Raw genomic sequence first — 26,916 nt, forward strand, 5'->3', positions numbered from 1 at the left:
TTTAAGAGTGGGGCGTCGAGAGACTTTTTTTGGGAGTGTCTGCGTGTACGTGTGTGTCGTGCGTCAGAGGACCCCGCTGCTCGTTTAGTAGCCGTAGCCGTCCGGGAAGGACAAGCCGGCCACGCACTGCTCCCCGGCGTCCAGCAGGTAGGGAGCGGTTTCCTCGTAGTGGGTGAGGGGCACCGTGTCTTCGTCCAGCCCCTGCAGGCTGTCCGGGTCGACCTTCAGGTTGGGCCTCTGGTTGTCGGGGAAGGCCATGGAGAAGAGGGCCTCGGGGTCGCACACGAACTTATAGACGTACCTCTCACCAGCCACCTGAGACACAACAAAAGACACGTTGACTCACATTTTAAGCCCACTGCTTAAAGGGTAAATTCTATTTTACAGCCTGGACCTTATTTTTCTATGTGTTTGTGTCTTAGTGAAGTTTTGAAGACTTTTCTCAGATTTTAGGATGTTTCTTTGATTTGAGGACATTTCAAGGATTTTAGGATATTTCTAGGAATTTGGGATGTTTCTAGGAATTAAGGACGTCTCTGGGATTTTACGACATTTCTTGGATTTTAGGACATCAGGGGCTTAGTTAGGACCTCTGTCTGGGGTGATGAGAATCCTCCACTGGCAATGTTTTAATGAACAAGCTCTATTTTGATGCTGTTTTATGCACTCTAGCACCTTATGTATACTAAAAGTACAACAATTCCCATTGTGAATCATTTTATTTTCATTGTGAATTAGATAATGTTTGGGGGGTCACCCAGCACCATATTGAGGACCAGATTTGGCCCATTGGCCATAAGTTGAGTATCACTGGACTGTGCAGCCGCTGGCTGTGATTTTTTAGTTGAATCCCCCGTGCAGAGGGAAGAGGTTGGAAGGACAGAAAGGAAAAAGGGGTGAACGTGCCTTTACCTTCTGCATGATGCCCTTCTCGTAGTAGTAACGCAGCGAGCGGCTCAGCTTGTCGTAGTTCATGGCCGGTCGGTTCTTCTGGATGCCCCAGCGACGAGCCACCTGAGACACAAGAAACAAACAGCTGTTAGCTCCACAGAACTGATATGATGGAAATAATTGCATCATGAGGAGCAGAGCTGGACAGTGGTGGGAGCTGACCTCTTCTGGCTCAATCAGTTTGAACTCCATGCCGCGACCGGTCCAGGCTATGAAGTGACCGTTGGCCGGGTCATCCAGTAATGTGACCAGGAACTGCCAGAGCTGCAGGGAGCCGCGGCGCTGGTACGGTGGTCCGTCACGATACACAGAAGGCTCCTGTTTTACTTTACCTGTGAGTGGAAGAAGAAGAGCAGCAGAAGAGAGTAGAGAGAAACAAAGAGGAGGCAGAAGGAGAGAGAGTGAAGAAAAAGTGTCCGTCAGCACTGAACTCCTCAGCGACCGCAGTGTGGTGAGACATTCCTGCCAGATGGAGACTGTGAAGTGGACTTGCTGTTCATTATGCACCGTGAGCAGTGAGAGCAGACTCAGCCCGCAGTAACTTACTCTATTCACACACAATATCAAGTGCTTTTCTGTTATTATTGGGGATATTGCATCAAGAAAACACGATTTGTCTTTTGGTGTTCCTCAGGGAAGCTGTCTTAGCCCACTATTTTTCTCTATATGTAGCTTTTGTTAACTAAGCTTTAACAGTAACAGATGCTAAAAATCAATTATTTAGTTTGGCTTTTTAATTGATGTCATTCTTCTTCTAAATATATATATTTTTAGTTTTTTATTTTCTCTCATTTTTATTTATTTTATTTCATTCTGTTTTTTCTTTTGTTGCTTTTTGGTCTTTTTTGTATCTAATAATATTGTTATTTTGTGCCCTGCATTTTGCATTTTTGCCTTCTTTTCATTAAAAATAAATCTTACCATATTTTTTTCTCACTTGTGTTTGGTAGGACTGTTTGGCTCTCTGCTGTTATGCTGAGTTTCCCATTTCTGCTTTTGTGTTAGCTGTCAAAGCACTTTGTAAACTCTGTTTTTTAAGGTGCTGAAATAATATTTTTATTAATCTTACTGGGCTCTGTTTTTTTTCACGCCATCACTTTTATATTTTATCATCTACTGTCTTTCGATTGTCTTTTTTGCTTTTATTTTCACATGCTGCATTTTATTGTTTGGGCTACATCTCTTGTATGGAAAGTGCTCTATAAATAAAATCACTAATAAATCTACCTTCTATCTTCTTCGTTTTATTGTTGCTTCAGTGCATTTCTTCAGTTTTTATTGAGTTTTTTTTCATTAATATCATTGTTTTGTCAGTCTTACCTTCTAATCTTTCAGGGACCACACAGGTATCGTCAAAGTACAGCTGAGGATCTCTGTCAAAGGAAAAGCCTGAAATTGACAGAAAGAAAGAAATGCATCATGAATCGGTTGAAGGTGGAACAGCAGATAGAGCGTGGGAAACAGCAAACAACATTTTTTTTCCTGACATGTAGGCCAGTGACCACGTTCACCCCCTGAGATCCAAACTGCATGCGAAGCAATAAAACTGGGCAGCTTCCCAAGAGTGGAAGCTCGTATTGTGCGGAGCTTCTGCCAGCTGCTGATGTGAGAGATGTTCTGTATGTGCGGAGCTGCTACACACGGTACATCGAGAAATCCACTTCCCCCTTGAGCTGTCGTTCCTACGCTGCTGACCGCTATTCTTTCACCTGGCTATCGCCGACGCAGCTCGATAAGTCAGGGGGGGTTCAGGGTCACAGAGGATGGACCTCGCTAATGAGATAATTCAAACATCTGAGACATAAAAAAAGACAAAAGCAGACAACTTACTTTCATGGTTATTTTGGTAGAAGCTCCCCGCTCTCCCGAACGATGACTGACAGTTAGGCACTTCTGTAAACAAAGAAGACGGGGGTGTAAATTTAGACCAGAGACGTCCTCACTGTTATATCAAATGTGTAATGCATCTAAATCCACATCGCAGCTGACAGATATATTTGGATGACTGCCACTGTGTACAAAGATACACAGCTTTGATACTTCTCTGCAGAGACGATGGTTTGTATTGAGGAGACATTCAGTCCAAGATATTTTACTGCGTTAAGTCACATTCATGACGGGGTGTCTAAACATCAGACACTTGTCGTTTAAAGACAGTTTCAAATTAAACTTTAACCATAGTTAAGATTTTTGGAGAAATCATCTTTTTCTTACTCAAAAATAGCAGGTATAAAGCTAAGAGGTAATAAATCAGGTCCCGTGCAGATGAAGGTTTATGCAGTGATATGGTTTACAGAGAGTTACATTTTGCCAACAGGTAAGTGCAAGTATAAAGTATATAGGCTTTGAAAAGTAATGGAAAGGTTTTGAAATCACGCCCACGACAATGCATGAGAGCCGTGGTTCTCACACGGTGAGACTCGACAATGACGACCGCTTCCTGCAGACTCTTTCCTCTAAGTGAGGACACGAGGAGACAGAGACTTGAGGAAACACTTGCTCAAGATTGATCTCTGGTTGTCTTATCAGCAGACAGGAAACAGAGTAATGGACGGGGCTGGAGACGGCTGGTACGCGCTGCAGAGACACTGCAAACGGAAGGCAGGCCCCGACCCCTCAGGGGGGAGGACTGGCCTAACTCGATTGTCATTGAGATTTAATACAGCGACCACGGTGCTAATCTTATTTACAGGCTTGGTGGACATGCAAGGGATGTAGTGTGCAGTGCTCTGATCTGGGTTTTAGTACACTAAGAGGTGTGTGTGTGTGTGTGTGTGTGTGTGTGTGTGTGTGTGTGTGTGTGTGTTTTTGGGATCTTGCTGATAAAGCTACAGATGTGTATTAACCTTTATATACCCAGACTGTGTATTCACAGGGTGTCAGCAGATCTTTAAAAAGCCTTAAATGATATTTTATGAATATGAGGTTTAGCATTGTCAAAATGTATCAATAGCATAATTAAAATAATAAATCAATAAATAAAATAAAAAATTATAATAATAAAATATATTTACAGAGCACTTTTCAAAATACTCAAGGACAAAAAAAAAAAAAAAAAACCAACAAACATAAACAGAATACAATAAAATTGTACACATTAAAGTATTAAAGTATGCTTCTCTGAATATATCATAGTACTGTACCACTTAACAAAAACCCCAATAAAAATAGAAAAAGGGAATCAGATGCTCGCTTTTCGGTAAAATATAAAAGTCTGATAAAAGTCTCCCTGCCATTCAAACTGTCTTCTCAAATGTTAATATATATCTAAAAGACTGCTACTTCTGCTTTTTATTCATTTATTTTTGCTTTTTTCATTATCGCATGTTTTTTTTTTCTTTATCAGTGTTCTGTTTTTCTCTTCTTTATTGTGTACATAAAATGTCTCTGAGTATGTCATAGTACTGTAACACAATAAACAAAGATTATAAAAGAAGAAAAGGGGAGTCAGAGTCAGTTCAACTGTCTTTTTAAATGTTTACGGATATATGTCAAATCCCTTGCTACTATTGCTTTTCATTCATTTATTTTGGATAATTTGGGTTTTTTTTTTTAAATCACTGTATGTTTTTTCACTATATTCAGTTTTTCCTGATTTTATTGTGCACATAATATATCATTGAATGTATCATAGTACTGTACCACTTTTAATAACTGCAATAAAGAAAGTTTAAAAAAGGGAATAGGAAAGAAACTTGGGAGCCTTCTTCTGTGAAACGCTGATAAGATAATGCACGGATTTGAATTATGTCATCGTCTGTAGACCACCGACGCGGCGGTGACAATATGTTCCATGTCAGTATGCCGAACATGCACTTCTCCCATCCATCTAGAGATCCTGGGCCTCTGTGACGCGGGTATTTAAAAGGCCATAAGAAGCTAAGAGGATTTGTCATTACATCACTGCTCGGCCAGCCGGTCACCCACCAGCCAGAGAAGGAGTGAGAGAGAGCGAGTGAGCGAGAAAAGATTAAAAAAAAAAAAAAAGATGCAGAGTTTCAGGAAATGTTAATGCATCAGAGCGGGGACAACAGCTGGGCGTGTGGGCGTTGGGATCAAACAATGCTCCGACAGTCGCTCTGGCTTGTTTGATTTAAGCCAAGCAAGTAAACAGCATCTCTGCCGTGACTGTTTGACCAGGCTTTTTTGGAGAGCGGACCGGCACCATTTGGCCTCTTGTGCATTCAGCAAAGCCGAGGCTCTAACAATCAAGTCGCCTTGCTGCAGGTCACCAAGTCCTCTGAGGGCACTGGCCTAGATCTATTCCAGGTAGGCTCAGTGAGCGTTCCCCGCACCTGGCTGGATGACCCATTTACTTTTGCCCTTGGAGGCTTAGGCTGAGCTAAAACACCCACTTTTACTTTACCAGCGTGACTCTGGAGGAATGATGCAGATTAGGCTCTCAGAGAAGGAGAGTGAGTGTGTGAAATGAGCACCTGTGCGCTCGGGCCTCTGCTGCAGCATGCTAAAACTCACAGGCGTGTGTTAGTGCCCAGAACAAACACGGACAGGCACATTCCTCACCCTCTGCCCGCTCCACTTTCACACAGCCCGAGGCGATCACTCTCTCCTCGCTGAGAAATAAGATGCAGAAAGCTCCACAAGGACATCTTATCCAGCTACGTTTCTACCAAGCAGTTTGGTTCATTTCAGTTTGGTTTTGTACGCATTTTTTTCGTTTTGATCGTGAAAAGTTGTGGACGGTGCCAACAGAAACTGTTTCGTACTCCACATTTTTCGATTATATTATTATTATTATTATTATTATTATTATTAATTATTATTATTTTATTATTAAAATTACTTTTATTTAACTTTTTATTTATTTATTTTTTTTATCATATTTTTTTTCTATGAGAGCTATTCAGCGGTGCAGCTATTCCTGCGGTATCAAAATACCTGGATCTCCTGCATTAGCGGGTCCATAGAGCGTGCACAATGTGCCCGAGGGTAACCTCTGCCATCGGAGCGGCTGACTTCCAGTGTGGCGCTTTTCTATATTTTCATAGCAATTAAATAGTTCACACATACACGGGTATTTTTGAAAACATAGATGTATTTTGGCATTTTGTTCACCTGCAAACAATGTATTAAGAAGATCTGGATACAGCACAGAGGCGGGGCCCTGTTCATTCATAGGAGAGCGGCTCAGTGGTGCATGAAGCAAAAAACGCAACATGTCCGCAGTGTTTTAGTACCTGGATCCTCCACATTACTGGGCCCATGCAGCCGAGCAGCTGACTTTACGGTTTATTGATGCGATCAACCGCTCATTTGACTTTTTCAAATTTATTAAACTGAATGGATCAAATCTTGATAGTGAAAAGTCATTTGTTGTGGGGGTTTTGATATTCACAAAAATGTATCGACTGATTTACAGACATCTTTCCCAAAACTCCACTCACCAGAATCGAAGCAGAAGTCGCGAGGCTCCTGCTTGATGGCCATGGGGTGGAACGCAGCCTGGCGCGGGGGGCCCGGGGGCGGACCCGGAGGCCCCATGGTGGGTACGCCCTGCTCTGTGTATCGTGGGTCGATGAGCTCTTGCTTGAAACCCTGGGGTGGCACGGCTACCAACGGTTCTGACATCTGGCGGTGGTACGGTGGCCGGCCGTCGCGTGGCAGACTGTTGCCGCTGCTGCTGGGAGGCTGCGGCAGGAACTGGGGGCGCCCCTGACTCTCTGACGGGGGGAAAGGTAGACATGGCTCTGACATCTGCCGCTGGAACCTGAAGACGGAGGGCAAAGAGGGAAACCAAATCAGACTAAGAGGCAGATGTAACTTTAGTTGAAAGAAGTCAAACCAGTTTTCTCAGGGTTCAAAGGTTTGAATACTTTTTAAAAGGCACCTGAAAGCACCGTGTTTCAAAGGGTTAAACTGCAATTTAAGGAAAGCTTTGAAAACTTTATCATATTTGATAAAAACAATGTTATCAGGCTGTATGTGTCACTGCAGCAATATGTAACAAGTGGAATAAAAGACCAAATGATTCTGTTATTCTAGTAATCTACCAAAAGTAACATTTTTATTTGCAATATCAATAATTTCTATATTTATATTTAAAAAAAAATACTTGGCATGCATGTATCACTACAATATTGTCACACACAATATCGCAATACTATGGTTTATCGAATTTTACCCCAACGCTTAAAAAATTGCAGGGTTTCCTCGACTTAAAGTGCGAACCATGACGACATCAGTGGGCGTGTCATATTCTAAGACTGAGAAGTAAGAATCATGGGAAAAAAAGAGCGCCCCACAATCAGTCAATCCCTGCTTGTTTTTTGGATAAAAACACCCATCTGCAATAACAGTACAACAGCTCACAGGTAATCAATGCAATCTGCCACCTTGTTACTATTGTTTACTTCTGTTGTGCAACGAGCCTTCTGTTGATGACACATCCTGAATCACGATTCTGCTCAAAACTGGAAGAAAACACAGGCTGCGTTGTTTTGGGGAGTGCACCAAGAGACCCGAACAGAACTGGTTCAAGCACCACAGCGGATTTGGTGGGAAAATGGTATGAAAGCAAAAGCAAAGAGGTCCAGCTGTGCTCACCTGTGCTCAGGTGTGAAGGTGTTGGCATCCTGGTTGAGTGGTGCACACGGCACGGCGAAGGGCGGGCTGTGGCTGTGGACTGGGAGTGCTTGCTGGTTGGGAGAGCCCGTTAGAGGCTGCTGTATGTGCACTGGACGTGGGGTCTGGTTGGCTACATGGGGGTGAGGAGGGGGGGTCTGCTCACTCAGTGGGTGTGTTGCTGCTGTGCTGGTGGGGCCGCAGGGGGAGACGGGTGTCGAGGGGGGAGTTAATGGCTTGAACCCGGGAGTGGCTTCCTGTCGCAGGCACTGTGGATGAAGAGACGAAGCAGAAAATGAAACTTCTTTAATCCTTTCAGACCCGTGCAATTGATTTGATTTCTTTCAAAAACGTGGGGAGAAGACAACGTCAACTTAACATATGGCCAAAAAATGAGCTTCAAAAAGTTACAGGAAAATAACCTAAAAATGAGCAAAATAAACAAAGAAAAAACATGAAAATGGCAAAAAATAAATAAATAAATAAATAAAAATAAAATATTTTTTAAATATATATTTGTAATATTTTTCTGTAAAATTATCTAAAATATAAATCATCATGAGTATGGTATCTGGACATTTTTTCCCCAACACATGGCCCAAAAATTATCCAAAAAATTGAGGTTAAAAAAAGGTCTAATAAAATTACCTGAATGTTTGTATTACACAATTTTAAATATCAAATTATTATAATTTTAAGGAAAGTTTTTTCTGGACATTTTTTTAAATAATTCCCTCTTTTTGTATCTTTAGGTAATTTTCTTCTCACCTTTGACTAATAATTGCTCATTTACTTTTTTTCCACAATTTTTTTAAAATAAGAAATCACTGCTCTGCTCTTTTTAAAAACTAAACTTTAGGTAAGTTTCTTTCAGCTTTAACTAATTTCTTGGAATTTGTGGACCATTTCTTGCAATGTTGAAAACAAAGTGTTTCAGGGGTTTAACTCCTTGTAGGCGTCTGAACGCAGGACAAGAAAAGTGATGTCGCTCCAGGTTTCAAAGCGTTCACCTGAGAGGGAAAATCAGTTCTCCATCAGGTGTCCGCCGCCCTGCTCTTCCAGCAGTGGAGTTACGTACCTGTAGCTGTAAAGGCACTTCTCTCCGTAGGGCATGGGACTCCTGTCCTGACGACAGGGAGAGAACTCTTTGGAGGGAGTCAGCTCTCGTTTGATCTTGGCTGGTGGCGGGCCATGAAACATCACTGGATGGGAAGAAGACGCAGAGAACGAGAGAGTGCATGAGATAAACTCCAGATCTCACCTAATTGAAGCCATAAACAGAAGTGCAGCAGTTATCTTAACCACATTTGGAACTGATGGATAAATGGATGTATGGACAGCGTCTGTGTATTCCCTGGACTGACAGAGCCACTTAGCGGCAATTTATCATCCCGCCTTAATGATGCTCGACTCTGGGCTCTGAAAACAAACCATCTATCCGCCACTCCGCGGTAGCACCACATTAACTGCACTGCACACACAAAAGCTATCAAACTTCTCGTCTGATTCCCATTAGGGCACGCCAGTACCAATACTCATGAATCAGTGTGGCTGTAATCTAATGGCGCTGAATGATTTTCTTCTCCCGTGCTGTAACCATTAGACACTGGCTGCAGCTTTCTGCGTACGGGCTGCAGTTTCCGGGGCGCCACATAATAGCCAGGCAGAAACTGGATCCCCTGGCACAGAAGGGCGGGGGCCAAATAAATCACCCGTGGTGCTGATGGACCAGAGCGGAGTCACAATGGGCACGTGAGCTCGGCTGTGCGCGCTGTAATGGCTCGAGCGAGGCTCCTCACACAGAGGGGGAAAGTAAATAATGGGGAGATTAGGCGTCTTTTCTTACTCTGGGCTGCAAGTGAGCGGATTAACCAACAAGCATGCAAACTCCTCTCCTGCAACATCTGAGCTCAAACACGACCACCACACATGCTGCTCCACTCCAAAACTGACGCACACAGGGTTCACACACTTTTTTACCAACACACATCCATGACTTCTACTTCCTAACTTCAGGACCACACATTCTCTGAAACGACCATCAACGCTCCTGATCAGTTATTTTTGAAATATATATATTATTTGAAAATTTGAGCTGAATATTCAAATATAATTTAGGGACTGTTTGCTATTTACTGTATTTTGTATTTATGCTGATTTTTTTTCTTATTTTTTTTGTCAATTTCTGAAGAAAAAGAATTGGTGATTTTTATCTCTTTTGAAAAAAAAGAAAAATATTAAGTGCTTTTAGATTCATTAAAAACTAAACATTTTTTCACTAATTTTTAAAATGATTTTTTAAAACAAAATCTTCTTATGGCGATCTTCAAAAAATTGTTTTGGTGATTTATTTTCCCTTAAAAATTATTAAAATAGATTAAAAAAATAAAATATTTTTTGAAATGGTGATTTTCTGTCTTTTTTTATTCTTTAAAATATTTTGGTGATTATAACAAAAACATGCCTTCCAAACAGACATGGGAGACATATTTTCTTTTTAAAAATTACCCAAAGGACACCATTTATCACAGTCAGAAACCATAACAGCAGAAATGATGTTGGATTTTCACATTTCTGACCTTAAACACATCAAGTGTTATTCTGCAGATTTAACAAACAAAATTCCACGACTTTCCCAAAGCTTATAGGGTAAAATTTAGTTTTTCCAAACTTCTCCAGGCCTGGAAATTGCTAATGTTTCTAGCTTTTCCATGACCGTACGAACCCTGTTTATAGTTCGAGGCTGGGTCAGAGACACGGCGCTTCACCCATTGTGATGTCTTACTGACTGTAGCTCGTATCAGAAAATCTGGTTTTGGTGAAAAGGCAGCTTGTGTGAGAGAACGGCCTGCAGCAGCCTGGCAACTCACCACGCTGTGTCTCTCACACACACACACACACACACACACACACACACACGCGCACACACACACACACACACACACACAGTGAACTGAGCACAAGGTCAAAGACTTCACCACAACAGCTCTCTACAATGAGCTGAGTACACACAGTTAATGCACACGACCTTGGATGGCGCCCTCCTTAAAAAACACATACATGTCAGTGCAGCGGCCTCAATGATACGTTGCAGCCTCAGCGGCCAGCAGCGGTCACTTTGCAGCTCGCCGCACCACATTAACCAAGATTTAAAAGGCAGCTCAGGCTGACAGCGACAGGCAGCAACCACACCCTGTCTCCACCTCCTACGCATCAGACGAAAACATAAACTCAGAAAGACAGAAGGGAGGAGGGGGCAGGTCGTAAAACGCTCCATCGGGGATAAGTCAAACATATCCCCCGGCTGCAGCCTGAAGGCGACGAGCAGCAGAGACGTCCCGGAGGCTGAGCGGAGGCGGTTTTGGGGATGCAATAGCTGTTCTGCAGGACTGAAACAGGCAGCTCTGAAACTGCCCCATCCGCTGGAATCTCGCCCACTTGAGCAGCAGGGCCTGAGTGCGGGAAAGTGTGAAATCAGATTAGGAGCTTGGCTCATGTGATGCCCCATGCCAATCGGCTGATTAAACTCAAAATGGAGGAGAGGGAGGGAGGAGAGGGAGAGCAGCCTTTCCCAGAGCCGTGTTTTGAAGACGGAGAACGGTGTTTGTCCTCGGCAGGATGGAGAAATTTTGATAAAAGAAGAGGGTGGACATCTGGTCAAGGATAGTAACTAAAAAAAAACAAAAAGAGCTGCTTCCTCAAAGCAAAGAGAAGCAATTTTTCTTAAAACGGTGAAAATGCCTGATGCAGTGCTGCAAAAAAAAGAGCCTGATTTTCAGCCCCCACTGTTTGAATCTCTGCCCAAATCAGACAAGAACCAGGCTAAAAACTTACTTATCATGACTGATATCAAAAAAGCCGAATCTTTGCAGGGTACACACACACACACACACACACACACACACACACACACACACACACACACAGACACAGACACAGACACAGACTCATATTATCAGAGATGAACAATAAAAAATCAGGTACTCACAGCTATCCGACTGGAAATCTGGGACAAACTGTTCGTCATCAGGCACCTGGGCTGTGGAGACACAAGAGAAAAAAAAAGCACATTTAATCTATCGCCAGCGTCCTTTACGTGCCCAAAAAGTGTGGGCATAAAGGGAAACAAAAACGGGAAAAAAAATAGGAAAAATAATCTCCTATGCGGGTTTTTTGAAGGTTTTTATATGTAATCTAACGGAGAAATTCGATAAAGTGTGCAACTACAAAAAGCTACTTTCGGGGAAGACAAAAAGGGGTCTTGGTCAGCAGTTTCTCAGGCACTGGACTTTGCTCTTCTTGCTCTAATTGCTTACACAAAAATAGCAATATTTCACATTCTCATCAAGTTAATCTTTAATCTAAAAGCTTGCCCAATTTCTGTTAACCATTTGGGAAAAGGAACTGACCCACTGAGCAAATATACGTCATTTAAAGGTCCAAGCTTTAGCTGTGTTATAGACCAAAATGAGTTGAATACATATGGGCAGATTTAAGACCATATTTTAAAGTGATCATCAAATATATTGACCTTTTGAAATAAACATGGACATCAGTTTTCTTGTGCTGCATTTTAATGCTTTTTGCAAGCTGTTTAACCCTTTGAGACCAGAGCAAAAAGTTTGATTTCTTGATTTCTTTCAAAAGACCTAAAAATGTTTTTATTATATTTTTATTTAAAAGAGGGGAAAAAAAGATGTCCAGAAGCTGTTATTCAAAATCTATCTTCTCATAATTATATATTTCAAATTATGTTACAGGAAAAAAATCTAATTGCAGATATTTTTTTTAAAACCTTTTTTTGCCTATTTTTAGGTAACTTTCTTGTAACCTTTTACTAATTTCTTGCTTGTTTTTGAGCCATGTTTTGCTACATTGCTCATTGGCTTCCAGTCCAATTTTAGCAAGAAATCAAACCAATTTGCTCAGGTTTCAACGTGGTTAAAAAAATACATAAAAATCCTTAAAAAAATAAAAAAGATAAAATAAAAAACACTACATTGCCGCATTTACATTATGAACATTTATTGTTTGTCATATAAACAGATACTGTTTACTTTTTCATTTAGGCTAAAACAAGACGTCGACTAAACGTTCACTTTTCAACCTTCAATAGCCAAAATCTAAACATCTCAAGACAAATAAATCTAAAGACTAATTGACGTTTATTAGACATTTATTTTCAACGTTAAACTGCTCAGTGGGAGATAAGATATGTTGCCTTAGTGAAGCATTATGTCCACAAAACCAAATAAAAGATGGACGAGTGGAGCTCACCTTCTGCAATCCAGATCTCCTGCAGCTGACTGAGGTCTTGGAAGAGTTCTGAAAAACAAAAAATATCGAGTATAAATTCCCACAAATGTAATAATAGTTGATGTTGTTGTGGCAGTTTATATTTGCTCGTGCACCGTTGATAAACACAAACAACGTTACCTTCCGTGTCCTGGGCGAGCTCTGTGTCCACAAACTTCCTCTTCCTGTCGTTCAGAGGCCTGCTGTGAGACGGTTCCTCCACGTGGGACTTGTGCTGCTGGAAAAGAGGAAGACGAAGAGACGTCACTTCACCTCTGAGAGGACGATGGAGGTGTATAATGAAGTGATCTTTGGTGACCACATGGGCGTTAATCCATATGGTCGAGTCATGACTGATGTGTCCACTTACGCTGGGTGGGACCATAAATGGGACTTGCTGGTCATAGAATCCGTCCATGTTATCAGGACGATTGGGGGGGACTCCGATATTGGGGGGAGGGGGAGGTGTTCGCTTTAAAGCGACAGCGCCCGGGTCACTCTGCGGGTCACTGGAAAACACGAGAGCAAAAACATAAAGCAGGCGCCACAAAAATACTCACATATCCAACTGAGTCTCTGATAAAATACTGCAATAAAAATGTATTTTTGTCATTTTAACAGTGGACGAGTAACAGTTACACATTATATATATATATATATATTGATTATGAATATCTTAAACAGTTTCAATGTTCATTTTTCACAGTATCGATACACCGATACGTCTACACTTTCTCGCTCTCTCTTGTTGTAAATATTGACCACAGAAACTCTGCTGCTGAATGGTACTGCAGGGTCTCTTAAAAATCTTAAAAGGCATTAAAATCATCAATCTAAAAACAAGGCATTAACCCTTTAAAAGTCGAGCAAAGTGGTTTGAATTCTTTCATAAACATGGGAAGGAAATAAGCATCGAAAGTGAAAATGATCTGAAATATAGCAAAGAATTGGTAAAGGGTACAAGAAAATTACCTGAAAAAACAAGACAATGATCTTGAAAAAGTGCCCAAAAATTTTAAGAATTTTAAAAAAATATATCAAATTGAAAAGAAAGAAACAAAATTTTTCTTTTTTCTTTTAATATTTTCCCCCGGGCCAGTTCCTTGTTTTGTTTTAAACTGTTTAATTCAGGTTTTCATTTATTTATTTATTTATAATACTAGGTAATACAGGTAATTTTCTTGTACTTGTAAAAAAAACCCAACGTATTTCTTGCTAATTTTTGGGCCATTTCTTCATTCATAGCCTATTGCCTTCTTCCCATGTTTTTGAAAGCAATCAAGCCAATTTGCTCAGGTTTCAAAGGGTTAATGTCACCAAAAAGCCATGTTTTATGTTGCAATTAATATTTTGGAAAAAGTCTCCCAAAACCCTAAGTTATTCATGTCAATAACTGTTTTTGGGGTTTGTAGTAAAAGTGGGTTTAAGGTGGTGTTTAAAAACATATAAAAAGACTTAAATCCCCCCAAATCATGGTCTTCAGTCTTGTTCTTTATCTTTTATAAAAAATTTGGTGTCAGTATTTTAAGATGGAAAATGCACTATCATGGCAACACTAGACCTCTGTTAAATGCAATACATTTTACATTTTTAAGATTTTAATTGGGACTCTGTCAAAGTGGTTATAATTAACATTTTTTCTTGTTGTGTGCTGAGCTTCATCATATAGAAATGTGTTTATGTACTGATACTTTGCATCATATTCAGATGCTGTAACGAGGCCACCGTCTCCCCCCAGCACCTTCATTTAACCAACAAACAGCTCTTTGAACCGACTCCTGCAGAGTGAGAGGCAGGCCGCACAATGTAAACACAGCCTTTATACAGCGCATGTAATACAGTTATATAAGACACACTCAGCGGCCATCTGTGGGCACTACGTCGAGTAAAAAAGGACCTAGAAATGTGAGTCCCACTTTCAGAGTCTGTGGCGTGCACTACGACGCAAAGCCCTCCAAACAGGATTGAAAAAGCCGAGTCACAGAGCTGATTAGAGTCTTAGAGGCTGAAAGTGATGGTGCTGCAACTTGCACAACTTCCTTTCTCAACAATACTACAAAGTCAGAAACACATGTAAAGAAAAAAAGTCCCTTTAAACAACAATAACACAACACTGAGCCACTCACACTGCCCTCTGTTCTCACATCTCCCTCAGCAGAGCGATATGACTCACTCCGCCATCTCCTGTTAATGGATGACGAATTCAAGATAGCTGCTGGGCAATAATTACAGGCACCGAGCACATATTACACTTATAACATTAGAGCTGACTGTACCGGGCTCTCAGTGGGGCGGATGGTCCTGCAGCGTCGACCAAGACTGAAAAGTCAATATAAACATATGTTATAGACTTTATTCTACATTTACTCAAAGTATTTTAGATAAAATGGCAAGAAATAACTGCAACGTGAAAGGTGGGTGATTACATCAGATTCTTGTGCTGCGTTCAGACACTTTTGCTGTTTAACCCCATAAAACCTGGGCAGAGGCAGTGAGCAAATTAATAAAAAAGTGTCACAAATTGCAAAAAAAATGTAAAAGGTGATGAGAGAAATACCTGGAAAATTATTTTTTTAGGACAGAAATGAAAAAAGGGAAAATTGTCCAGAAAATCATGTTCATAATTATTGAAAATATAAGTTTTCATTATGTTACATAAATCATTTATACGTTTTTTTCTTCAGTTTTCAGCACTTTTGGGGGAGTCATTTTCTTGTTTTTTTTTTTTTAACCTATTTTCTTTACTAATTGCATTCATCTTGTTGAAATGCTCACTGACTTCTGTTTTTCAAGGCATACACCAATTTGCAAAGGCTTCAAAGGGTTAACCATGTGCATATAAATCTCAGGCAAAAACCTACTCTACTTTAAAATATATTAAGTGCAGTAATAACTTCCTTGTGATACGTTGAAGCAGTATCAAGTGCTTGTTTAAAATTAGGCTGAACCACATGAAAAATAACCATAATTTTTGCCCTATGGTCCCTAAACGCACCAAAGACAAGACGAAGTTTGCCAAAACATGAGCCGATAGTTTGAACTACGTCTAAACAGCAGTTCGGGGATGAAAAAAGTGAACAGACAAACTTGGATAATTAGGAGAAACTTTCAAAAACAAAATTAGCCAATTTTCAATAGAAGTTCTGCTTTAGTTGAGCCGAGGCTGTGGGGGGGGGGATCACCCGACACCCCCTGCCCGCCGCCTCCCCCCTCCATATTCCTCCTCCACCTCCCTCCCCGCCCTTCCCCCACCCATCCCTCCCTTGTTTTTCTCAATGAAGTGAAACTCGACCCGTGTGGAAACACAGAGGGAGGAAAAAAATGGCCAGTCCATTCATAAAAAAAATCACAAACAGTCGCCTGACCGCGCGGATGAGCTAAAGTCAACATCCACGCAGATAAAACAAATCCCTAATACAACCTTACGCTGAAATACTAAATTCGGCGTACATTTTAAACCGGATTTAAAATGGTTGACAAAGTAAATATCTTTAAATAAGATGGCGTTGCGCTCGTTTGTAGTCTTCTTAAAGAGCGCTAGCAAAAATATCTAGCCGTTTAAAATGCCACAAAAAAGCAAGTTTTCGTTAAAATAAACATCAGGGCTTACCTTGTCCGTGTGTGTAAACGTCCTCTATATCGAAAGAATTCGGTATTAATATCCACAGACACGAAAACAGCGTGTCGATAGTCGTGTAATCGTCTGCGCACTGGTACACTGATGTGCCTCCTTCGACTCACAAAACTTGACTGAGCTTTTCGTTAATGGCCCGGTCGGTTTTCCCCTGGGCTCGAGCGGCACGCAGAGACGCGCTCTGATTGGCTGACGGAGACTGTCAGTTAAGCGAGCAGCCAATGGCGTGTCCGCAGTTGATTAATCATTCATGAGGCGCCGTGTGGCCAATCACAGCGCGGCAGCGGCCTATTTTTATGAATGGCTGGATTTCATTCACATTTTTTTCAAGCATCAATGCCAAGTTGTGTTTGTTAAAGGGCCAGCTGCGGCGGAAAGCTACCGAAGATCGACACACGCTGACTTTCCCTGGACTGTAATGATAGATTATTACACTGCAAGAACAAATTGGATTGAAACTGTGTTATTGGCTTTGACAGTAGCCCATTAAAGTTAATTTTAACAGCGTAGTATTAAAAAGTTATGTGTTTCAGGCGAGTAAAGCAAATGAGTTGGAACCAAAGAGGATAAAAACTAAAGTGAATGGATTATACCTTAAATGTTGCATCTAATATACTAATCACCAAATATTAGTTTAAATGATTACATTATGTATGCTTTGTTTTTAACACAAAATCATGTTTACCTGTAAATTATTAACTTCCATTAACAGTTATATTTGCACACAATCTTGATGAATAGTTTGAATAGTTTTGATTATTTCAGATGTGGAAAGGTGATGATGAGTTTAAGTAAATCTGCTCATCACTTATCTCAAAACACAATATTGAACAAACACCAACCAGTTTAGATTAAAAAGGTGGTATAGAAGATAGTTATTAACTTTTCTTAGTTGTATTTTTCTATAGATATTGTCTATAGAAAAATACAAAATGCATACATTTTAATTTTTTACCTACTTAACATATATAGTATAATACACACATTTTTATATATATATTTTTTACCTACTTAACATATGTATTATAATACACATATTTGTTTATATTTTTACTTACTTAAAATATTTAGCTTGACCTATTAAGTATAATACACATATTTGTATATTCCTAAAACTTAACATACAAGTTTTATACATTGTAGCATAATACATATTTTTGTATGTTTACATACTATTACACTATTATTTGTTCATTAGGCTACTATTGTTTTTTTACATTGTGTAATGCTCAAATTTTTAATATATTTTTTTTACATACTGTACATCAGCTAATAGTTGTATACATTGTAGCATAATACATTTTTTAAACATTTTTGCATACTATACATAGGCTTCCAATTTTTTTACACTGCAGAATAATGCTCATATTATTATTTTTTTTTACATACTATACATCAGCTACTAGTTTTATACACTTTTCATTTTAATTTAAAAAAATAATGCTCAATATCATAACTATATATTGTAGCATAATACATATTTTTTTTAAACTTTACATACTATACAAAGGCTTCTTATATTTTTTACATTGCAGAATAATGCTCATATTTAAAAAAAAAATGTTCACATAGTATACATCAGTTGCTAAATCTAGACACTGAAGCATAATACACAAATATGTATATTTTTCATACTTTCCATAGGCTACTATGTTATGAAGCCTTGAGAGAGAAAAAGATATGACTTGTGTGGAACGGCTGTTGACACCCAAAGGTCAGAGGTCGTGAATAAATAACCTTTGTTATTATCACCTCGGTCACCAAATTAGGAATCCCTCATATAAACTCCAGCAGCTGGTGTGAAAACTATAATCCCGGCTGATCCCTGCAGCCAGCATGCAGAGATCATGAGCTCGCGGAGGCAATAATAGTAAGAAAAGACAAACACGCGCGTGTGACAGGACGCACAGAGGCCAAAGACAAACAGCTTGTCTTTCAGGATATAAGCTCCGACTTGGAGACGCTGAAAAATGTGGTGGTGAGAGAGTTTAAAAATATACACTGTCAAATTCAATTGTACGTGTGCGTGAAGCATTAAACAGCAGAGGACATATCTGTGTGAGGGAGCGCAGCAGCCTGCAGGTCCGCTGTGCGCCGTGCGCTGCGCCGCTGCGCGCTGCGGATGTGGTGGGTGGTCACTTGGAGGCGTGCGGGGAGCGAGCACATTGTGTTGCTGTTCTTACTCTTTCCTTAAATAAAGGTGCCATATGCAGAGGGTGACATGCTGCTTGTGTACATACCTCTCTGTAGGGCTGCAGGAGTGAGGACGGGCGAGATTTAACCATTTCCTTTTTCCCTCGAAGACGACTACTGTAGGTCAGTGTGACACTGACATAACGGTCAGATCAGCGCCGCCGCCAAGGGAGCAATGTGGGCTAATCCTGGTACTGAGAATGCCTGATTAAACCAGGTGAGGACGCCACAAAAACACGACTCCGAGAACTGCTGAGCCATGGCGCGTCGCGTTTGTGTGCAGAGTCCATCTAAAACAGCTCGGAGGGTCAAAGTTCAGTTTGACCTTGGCAACAGAGACGCAGTTTCACCACTAGCTCCCCATTAAAGGTTTCCATCCACCCTCAAAGTGCAAATATAAAATACACTTATGGAAACACGTCAATTTTGAAAACACTCCCATTTATCGCAAAAAATGCTTCAGGCTCGCATGAGGTGATTTGAAAAAGCCATATTTGGCAAAACTGCAATGGAAACACTTTTTAGTCTTTTCTAGGTCACATGATGCTGTGTCTATGTGCTCCTCAGGAGGAACTGGCTCCCTCATGATGCAGCAGGAGCTACAAGAGCTGTTATTGCATCACATAACTCTGAGAAAGTTGAGCGGATCATCTGGAAGTTTTGAATCCACGATTCCTCTGTGAAATCGTTGTAACCACAGACGTTATTTCAGGCCTCTAAACCAAAAAACCCTTTAAACTGACTTTAAAATGAGAGGACCAGAGCAGCTGAAATGCTAACTCATTCAGGACTTAATAACGATGTTCTGTATGTTGGCGCTGCACGTTTCATACAAAGTTTCATGCAAACCACTTTCACAACAAACAAAACGTTTTCAACCTGTTTTCTCTCCCACTTTGTCAAAAGCAGACGCTTTGTCATGTAAGTTTACATTTGAAACACATAGAAACACATGGTTAATGTTGTGAAACGGCCGGTTTAGGCAACAGAACTGCTTGTTGGGTTAAAAAAAAGAATAATGGATAAGATATATATATGCATACATATATAATGTAATGCAGGCTTTTATGGTGGGCAGGCATATATCAGCACTGTGCTTCTGCCTATGACTTTTCACTCATTATCACCATGTTATTTACTTTATGTTGTTATCAAAAATGTATATACTTATTGTACATTAGAGTGCATATTGTAATTATTTTTTGTCTTTGCTGTGTTGTGTGTGATGGCCGAATAAAAATACTACTACTACTAATTTATTATATATATATACAAATTAAATATATCTACTCTTCACTTGAGTAGCGTTTGTCTTCTGAACACTCAAAGCACTTTCACAGTACATGTCACATTCACACACTGGTGGCCGAGGCTACTGTACAAGGTGCCACCTGCTACACAGTAACCATTCACACGCACTCACACACATTCACACACTGATGATGCGCATTGGGAGCAATATGATCTTCACTATCTTGTCCAAACCATTAGAAGACATGTATATATATATGTAATATATATATATATAACTGATATATTTGTAGTCGTTAACCCGTAAGTGAACCCGACCTTTAGTCTCATCACAGCTGAAACAGCCGCTGCGATGGAGCCCGAGTGGGTGAGAGCGTTATAATTGAGAGTCGTGGCAGTTTGTCCCAGCTTGCAAATGTCTGTCAAAATGCACATTTCAAAAAGAGTTAAAATGGGAAAGTAGTGCCTCTGGGCGCAGGATGCTCTCTCACTGAGGGACAAGATGTGACTTGCCTGCTATTAATAGCACTTGGGAGATAATTCCTCCCTTTTATCTTAGCAGCCGTACTCGAGAAGCCTCGCCAAAGGCAGACTCTTGTGAGGCTGCGAGTTGTATAACACGCGCTTTCTTTTATTATCTCGCTCTTGTCTCTTTCTCATTCTTAATTCAATGCCTCCTTCTTCTCTGACATTTTCTCTTTTCTCCATGATTTTCCATCTTTTTCTCGCTGTTTTTGTCTGGTTCTGCAGTGAGGGGGCCACAGATCAGGGCCAAAAGAGGTAAAAAGAACATTTAAACAAAACTGCAGATTAAACAAAGAGCTGCAAAATCTCCCCTTTGTTCCCTTTAACCCTCTGAGGCCTGAACAAATTGACTTGAATTTTTAAAAAAAACCACAAAAAAGAATAGCGAAAAAAAAAAGTTACAAGAAAAGTTACAAGAAAATGAACTGAAATAAAATAAATAAATTAAATAATTATAAAAAATAAAATAATAAATATAACAATAAATATTTTTCCCATATTTTTTTTAAATTAATTTTAATTTAATAAGTGAATAAATACTTTTTTTTTTTTTTTTTTTAAATAAATGATTAATGTAGTTTCTTAAATTTCTTCCCTACCTATTTGATCATTTTCTAATGACTCTCTTTTTTTTCAGTTAATTTTCTTAAAAGTCTAAAGTGACAAAAAAAACAAAACATGCCCTGAGTGGTTACAGTGCATCCTGTCTCACTCCGTCAGTTTGAAGTCAGTCCTTAAAATTAAATTAAAAAAGGGCAACATAGGGTCACGGTTGAAGACAGCTACTTTACCTTAAAGGGTCTGAATGTTTCCTCCTCCGCTGACCTTTGAGAAGTTTAAATGTTGTTTTCGTAAACGCTGCACCAGGAAACGGTCGCTTCAGCTTTTGTTGTTTCGGATTACGTTACTCAAAGTTAGATGTCTGTGAGTCCAGCAGGGAAACGCGTCCCTCTTTAAAACCATTGTCTCATCGTTTGTTCACTCGGTCGTACGTCCTCACACAGGTTTCCTCTCTGTCTGTTTAATGTCGTCAGTGACTCACAGCTGTCGTTGTGTTTGTCTTCAAAAACGGGTTTCTGTCTTTATCAGGCGCCACATTACGCATTGATTATATCACAAGTGAGTAAATGTGTTTTTAACCCTTTGAAACCTGAGCAATAGAAGGCAATGAGCGACTGAACAAGAAACGACCCAAAAGAAATTAGTAAAAAAAACCCAAAAAAACCTGAAATTAGAAACAAACAGACACATGGACAATAAGCAGTGATCTCAAAATGAAAACATTTTGTTGATATTTTACTTTTTAAATTAAATTTTAACATTAAAAAAAAAAAAGGCATTCATTTTTTAAAGAGCATTTTGGAGATTTTTTGAAGAAGAAAAATGTTTGACTTTATTTTCTTTAAATGTTTTTAAAGATTCTTAAGGAAAACATTTTGACTATTTTATGTTATTTTTAAAGAAAAATCTCAGCTTTTTTTCTGTAAAACATGTAATCCAAACCTGCATGTGTGTTCTTCAAAAATCCCCCAAATTTTTCACAGCCAGAAAGCGTAAAAGCAGACATTATCTGACAGTCCTTGGACACGACATGTGTCATTATTATACAGGTCTGTGAAACAGATTCACAACTTTTCCAAAAACTGTCAGGTTATGTTTAGTTTTCCAAAACTTTTCAGCCCTGGAAACTGCTTTGTACAAATTCCATGACTTTTCCAGGTTTTTCATGCACGTACGAACACTGGAATTCAGAAATAAAGTGAGAAAAAAATATTTACAGAGGACGGACGTATTGATTATTCAACTCTTTCATCCAATCAGGTCCTGGACAACACAGGGGACGGTCTGCCCTTGACCCCCTGTGGACCGAGAGTCCCCCGCCGCACTGACCCCGAGGGGACAGGAGGCTCATATCACAGAGTTTCTGAATCAGATGAAGTGTCGTGTCACACAGAAGTTTGTTTTTATTTAAATATGTCCTGCTCTGTGATGATCCTGACGCTGTTGTGATGTAGAGTCTGATCTGTAAACTCTAGATCTATGATTGATGCTTTAATGCTCATGTAGAGCGACAGAGCGCTGCGGCGGCCTCTGATGTCATTCAATACAGCTCATCTGTCCCGGGACGAGGTCTGGATCACACTGTCAGGACCGACCTCGGAGGGGGGGCAGACAGAGCGGGGTGGGGGGAGGGGCATAGATCCACATTGTGTGCAAACACATGTTGACTTTGATTGTTTTGTATTTATAGTAATGATATTAACCCTTAGGGCCCGCTTTAATATCACACACACTCGTACCGCTCTGCGCACAAATATGCTTTTCAAAATCAAGCTTTAAAAATATTATACATTAACATTTTCTAATTTTTCTATTTTCAGTGAAATCATAATGAATTTTAACCCTAAATGCATTAGTCCGAATCTTATATTAAAATCAAAAAATTATTATTTATATACTAATTTTTTTTTAGATTATTTATAACTGCAACATTTAAATGCCAGATTTTTACCACATCTGTCAAAAATGTGTTTTGGCACATTCTTAGATTAAAAAAAAATCATAATTAAAATATTATTATTTTTTTAATATACTTCAGAATTTAGCAAATTTTTTTTTTAGATTATCATGGGATGCAATGTTTATCACTTGATTTTTACACATTATTTTTCGTCTTTAGATGAAATGTGCTTTCAAAAAACAAAAAATATCAACAATAATAATGAATCAGTCCTAATCTTCAATATTCATTACTACATTTTTTTTTTTGTCAGATTTTTCTTTAGATGGGATTATCTTCATCACAGCCTGGATATGTTAATGTTTTGCAGCAACATTGATTTTTATACATTATTCTTTTTTGCGCAGTGTCAAATACTCACACTCATACCACTCTGCACACAAAATGTGCTTTTCAAAATAAGGGAATAAAAGATATTATACATTAATTTCAGGAAAAAAAAACAGTCCTAATAATATATATCAAATATTTGTTAATTTTTAGAATTTTAACCCTAAGAAGATTAATCATTTTCAATATACTACATGCAAAGTAGGTTTTGTTTTGGATTATCAAAGCCTGGGATATGTCAATGATGGATATGAATGAATAAATTAAAAACCTACACAATCTTGCTAAAATGTATGTCAAATGCATGAACACAACCAAAATGATCAAAAAATAAAGAATGAAAAACGTGTAAAATGTGCCAAACATTCCTTAAGGGTTAAATATCGCACTGAAAGAACTAGTTTAAACATTTTGGAAATCACGCTTTTTCATTTTCTTGCAGAGAGTTTAACTTTCTTCACACTCCAAAAGACATTATAGTATTTTCAGCAGCGACTTGAACACACCGAAACTGAAAGAATGACCTCCTAACTCGGGAAAACCATGGACCATCCGAGGAGCAAAACAACAAACAGGTTAACACAGCAGAGGAATCGGTTAAAATCTTACTTTCTGCAAGAAAATGTTGAAATATACTTCCCAAAATATCAAACTACTAATTTTTAATGGTAAAATCCACCCAAAATATACTGATTGATGTATTGCGTTCTGCGTCAGTTTTACTTTTCTGGAGGTGAATTTTGTTTCATTGTGTTTTAATGAATAATATGAGGACCAGATGCTGTTTGATTTCCAGTTTGACGACATTTTATGTCAAAATCAAAGAGGCAAATACATCAACTTTTCCACCGACAGTAGCTCGAGTGGAGCCATGTGTTTTTTAACTAGAAACCTGTCTGGTGACTCTACGTGTCGCCCGCGGCTGAACATGACAAACCTGCTGACCTTCACTGAGAGTCGACAAACATCGTTCTCTGAACACGAAATCTCAAACTGAAGGAAAAGTTTCACATGATGCTGTGTCTGTGAGCTTGTCAGCAGGAACCGGGCTCCCTCATGATGCAGCAGGAGCTACAAGAGCTGTTATTGCATCACTTAACTCTTCAGAAACTGAGCGGATCATCTGGAGGTTTTGAATCCACAATTCCTGAAATCGTGGACTATCAGCTCCCAGGAATCCCTCATATGTGGCCGCTCCCACATATAAGGGGCTCGCCTTTCCATTTTGACTCCATAACACTACATCGCCTTCGATTGGAAATAATGACGGCTAGTTCACTGCAATAGAAATAAAGCTGCTAATGATTTGAACATCCATCGCCATGGTTACTGGGATGTTATCGCCACAGGAGAAGCAGCAGAACATCTCTTAGTGGAAACGCAGTCATCTTGCAGTTTGTGTTTAATCGTTTTGTGCGAATCTATAATGGAAACCCGTCTATTGTTGCTTTTGGTCTTTTTTTGTCATTGGATTTGTTGTCTTATCTTTAAAGACGACTTGTTTCAGGAAAGTCAACCTGCAGACAACAGAGGGCTCTGATAAAACCTCCTCGTTTGCTCAGTGGCGGCAAATTACATCATGATGGTAACTGAAGCTTAAGACAACGCAAAAATGACTGCGCTGGGTTGCCAAAAATTGATTAACTGTCTTTTTTTGTTTGTTTAAAATCCGCGGGTCAGCTGTTGACAGTCGGGGTTAAAGCGGTTCTTTTTTTCCGTAATTTTAGGGCTCAAATAATTGTCTCTGTGATTTCAACTTTTTTCACTGTGTGTCTCTGCGAAGCTGAGAGCAAAATTTATTTGTTAAGGCAATTGATTACTTCAAAGGACAGGAACAGACACGAGCGTGACACATATTGGAAACTCACCGAGATGAGCCGCGGGGGCGTTCGTTCATGTGGCGGCCCTTTGATTCCACAATAAATCACAAAACGATTTCGTAATCGTGGAAACTTCATCTGGGAATTCTAGTTTCTTTTTAATGTAACAAGACAGACTCTGCCCTGCCTTTTTCTTGCACATGGTTATAAACATGCTGCTAAAAAAAGGGAAAAATTAAAAAACCACAACAAATAAATATCAGATAAATTGATTTTTTTAAAGCAAAGAAATAAGTTTGAATATTCTGATTCACGCTCTTCCTTTTTGTTCACTCTCCTTTTTGATTCAGCAGGCATGCGGTGATGTAACTTCAGATAAAATATTATAAACAAATATATACACTTGGTAATATAGCTGTCTAAAACAAATCTCTCAATAAATGTAAAGTTACTGTAAACATGCACTCTTTTCTCACTGAGGTCTCTCGGCGCCCAGGCTCCACGTACGGAGGAAAACGTGATGTGCTGTGTTTTTTGTGACTCTTCCACAGTGTTGTATTGATGTTAAATGGCTTTTTATTGTTGTTTGTTTTAAATGAAACCGCTGAGATGGATGTCAGCGGCCGACCTGAACTCTCTACCAGCTGATTGTGTGTGAGTTAATATCTACAGTGTGTGAGGATACAGTTTACTGACTGATTTCATGGGGCCTGGGTGCAAGAGTGACGCCTCAGTGTGTTTTAAAGGGAAAAAGGGCGTAAAGGCGTGGACGCCTGACCCTACAGCGGAGCTCAGTTTGTACCGTCAGAGCGTCAGCGGTCTCCCTCCGCCTTCTCAGAAGGCTGCAAGACAGTTTTCCACAAATGTCGAACTCACATCACATACAGGGCGTTTGAGTTTAACATTTACACAATTGCAATTTCTTGAATAATAATTTTTTTTTAAGTTTTCTTGAAAGTTTATTCTTGACTTTAGGGTCAAAGTGTGTTAAATATACCCAACTTAAGATCCAGGTATTACCTTTACCTACAACCTTTTTTTTGAGGTTGTTATTGTTGTTTCAGAGTTACAAAAACATGACGATACAGCAGTTTACATACTTCTTTGCACATGTTTTAAAAATTAAGCTACTGCCCTGTGGGGGTTGGGTGATTTTTCGAATATGCTCGACGTATTGCTGCTTGCTCCAGCTATATAAAATAACTATATCGCGAACATAGACTATAAATTGTTATTGTTTTTATAAGCCACCGATTTGTTAAGTTTCTGTCACTCTCTCCTACGTCTCTCTGCCTCTCACACAGACACACACAAAAAAGGGCTTTTGCAGAGCTCCAAACGGCGACGACTTAGTCACATTTTGCAACCGTAAAGCACAACTGTGATTTGCAAATACTATTAATATATGAACTGGAGAGCTGTGTGTGTATGTGTGTATTTGTGCCTATATTCATCATATTAATCAACTAATTGCCCCTAGTGGGATTAATAAAATTGTCTGAACTGAATTGGATTGAGAAACAACACTGAATTCAAATATAAAACAATGTGAACGAGACAAAGTGGAAAACTGCCTTCAGAGAGCGACCGACTGCAGCAGCTCTGCACGGTGAGAACACTGATCTGAACCCCTCTACGCTAAGATTTCCACAGTAATAACAATGATATATTAAAAACACATTCGTGTGTACAGTATATGTGAGCTTCTACTCCTACTTTCCAGAAATATACATATACTCTTTTCTGCACACACTGTATAATATAATTTGCCGTATTGTGGGGACAGTAATATGGATACATTCTTTATAAACACC

At 39.5% G+C, this 26,916-nt stretch overlaps 1 protein-coding gene across 1 annotated transcript; it reads right to left on the bottom strand.

The window, feature by feature from the left end:
• etv5a (ETS variant transcription factor 5a) lies at positions 1–16,568 on the bottom strand. The gene is given in 14 exon segments (XM_042494977.1): positions 1–315; positions 913–1,014; positions 1,114–1,283; positions 2,272–2,340; positions 2,782–2,844; positions 6,357–6,679; positions 7,516–7,783; positions 7,786–7,802; positions 8,612–8,735; positions 11,522–11,572; positions 12,811–12,858; positions 12,970–13,066; positions 13,199–13,337; positions 16,439–16,568. Coding segments are annotated over 13 exon segments (1,611 nt in total). The 5' UTR covers positions 13,247–13,337; positions 16,439–16,568; the 3' UTR covers positions 1–84.
• Positions 16,569–26,916: the final 10,348 nt, after the last annotated feature.

This window comes from Plectropomus leopardus, chromosome 10 (assembly GCF_008729295.1).
Source record: "Plectropomus leopardus isolate mb chromosome 10, YSFRI_Pleo_2.0, whole genome shotgun sequence".
Classification (NCBI taxonomy): domain Eukaryota; kingdom Metazoa; phylum Chordata; class Actinopteri; order Perciformes; family Serranidae; genus Plectropomus; species Plectropomus leopardus.